We start from the raw sequence: 1789 nt of genomic DNA on the forward strand, positions 1-1789 counted from the left end.
GAATATTATCATGTATGTGTGTGAAGTGAGAAGGAGGGTAACTGGTGATGATGAAAAGGTTAGACGGGACCATGATATGAATATTACCATTTAGGCGTGTGAAGTGAGAAAAGGTTAACAGATGTTGAGATTAAGGTTAGACAGGTACCTTAGTATGATTATTATTAATACATAAAAAGACATGTATTAGTTTAGAAGTTAACAATTGTTAAGGGTCGTTACCTGACACATATTTTAGGTCTAAGAAGGCTTAGGAGTTTATTAAGAAACCATTGAGTTGTTCATAATTTTATCATGAAAATTAACATGTAATTTTACCTTCATAAAAAACTCATTTGCAGAACCAAATCAAAAATGGTACGAGTTTCTAAAATAAAAATAATTTTTCCATAATAGGTTGAACTATTTGATGTAGCAAATGTTCGATATATATCTCAATTAAACCATATATAAGAATGCAATTTTGAATATACTACTCGATTGTATGGGACTAGGAACAAAACTAGAAGAAATGCAGACTTATTTCCCCATCTGATGGGGATCCTTCCCCCGTAGATTTTGGTGGTGGGGATGACGATGGAAGTGGAGGTTGGGGAATGAACCTCGGGGGAAGTGGGGGAGGTGGATCAGTCCTGTGGGTGTTGGTGGAGTTTGTCGAGGATGTTGTCGTTGGGGCGGTGTAGATAACGTTGGAGTCCATAACGCTTGGTATCGTCGCCGGCGTTGAATACCCGAAGAATTCATCGGAATTTTCGATTGTTGAATGTTCCCCACGCGAGGTCGAGTAATTCGGAGGTGGAAAATGCGTAGAGTGGGAAAAGCTCGAGTTGGATTGGGGGAAACTGCCGCCACAAAATCCCTGGTTATTGGGAGAGTAGTTATGCGATGCGAAACTCGAAGGAGGTTTGATGAAATATGGTCCTACAGTTGGTGATTCGTTGCTGCTGAGGGTGGAAGAGTCGGTGCTCATGGTGCTGCTGCTGTGTCTGTTAGTGCTGCTGGTGGTGCTATTACTGCTGTTCCTGTTGTTACCACTGCTGCTGTTCCTGCTCGCACCACTGTTCTTCCTGTTATTACTGGTCCTGTTAGCAGTTCGACCAGCACCAACGTTACTGATTGTGTGTGAGTTATAATCGGGGTAGTTACTGCGGCTGCTACCGTTACTGTTACCGTTAGTATTGACACTGTTGTCACGGAATGAGCTGACAATGTTGTCACTGCTCTTGTTGCACTTGCCGTTGAAAGGCGTGATGGTGTTGCTTGTGTTGTTGTATGCTACGATGCTGTTGATACTCTTGCTGTTGTTGACAAGCGTATTACTGCGAAGATTATTCCTCGTATGCATGTTGTTGGTGCCTCTGTTTGTGCTATTTGTGTTGTTGATGTTGTTTGTGCTTCTACAAGACAGTATCATGTTGTTGGAGCTGCATATGTTGTTGCTGCTTCGGCTGCTCAGTTTCGCCGATGACCGCCCGTTGGCAACACCGTCTGTCATTTTGGACAACATTTCAACCTCGGAAGTTCCTCCGATTTTCAATTCCCCCCACGAGCGTGAGGGGACAAGGGGAAGTCTTGGATCATCCCCCAAGAGGATAACTCCAGAGTGGCTGCTACCGACCATTGTTTCCTCCCCAACCATTCCCCCAGCCCCACCGCTGGATGACGCGCCCCCTTGTGCACCGAATGAAGCCCTATCGAGCCCCAAAGAGGAAGAACTAAGCGCTGATTTCTCCACCAAGAACCCCAAGTCGATGGTGTTGCTGCTTGGCTTGCCGAAAATGCGTGGGGA

General features: G+C 44.8%; 1 protein-coding gene across 1 annotated transcript; it reads right to left on the reverse strand.

Moving 5' to 3' along the window:
- Positions 1 to 502: 502 nt before the first annotated feature.
- LOC108669653 (putative protein TPRXL) lies at positions 503 to 1345 on the reverse strand. Its single transcript, XM_018157047.1, has one exon. It carries the CDS (start codon positions 1343 to 1345, stop codon positions 503 to 505), a length of 843 nt encoding a protein of 280 aa, XP_018012536.1.
- Between the last annotated feature and the right edge of the window lie 444 nt (positions 1346 to 1789).

The sequence above is a fragment of the Hyalella azteca genome, unplaced genomic scaffold, assembly GCF_000764305.2.
Source record: "Hyalella azteca isolate HAZT.00-mixed unplaced genomic scaffold, Hazt_2.0.2 contig963, whole genome shotgun sequence".
Lineage (NCBI taxonomy): Eukaryota > Metazoa > Arthropoda > Malacostraca > Amphipoda > Hyalellidae > Hyalella > Hyalella azteca.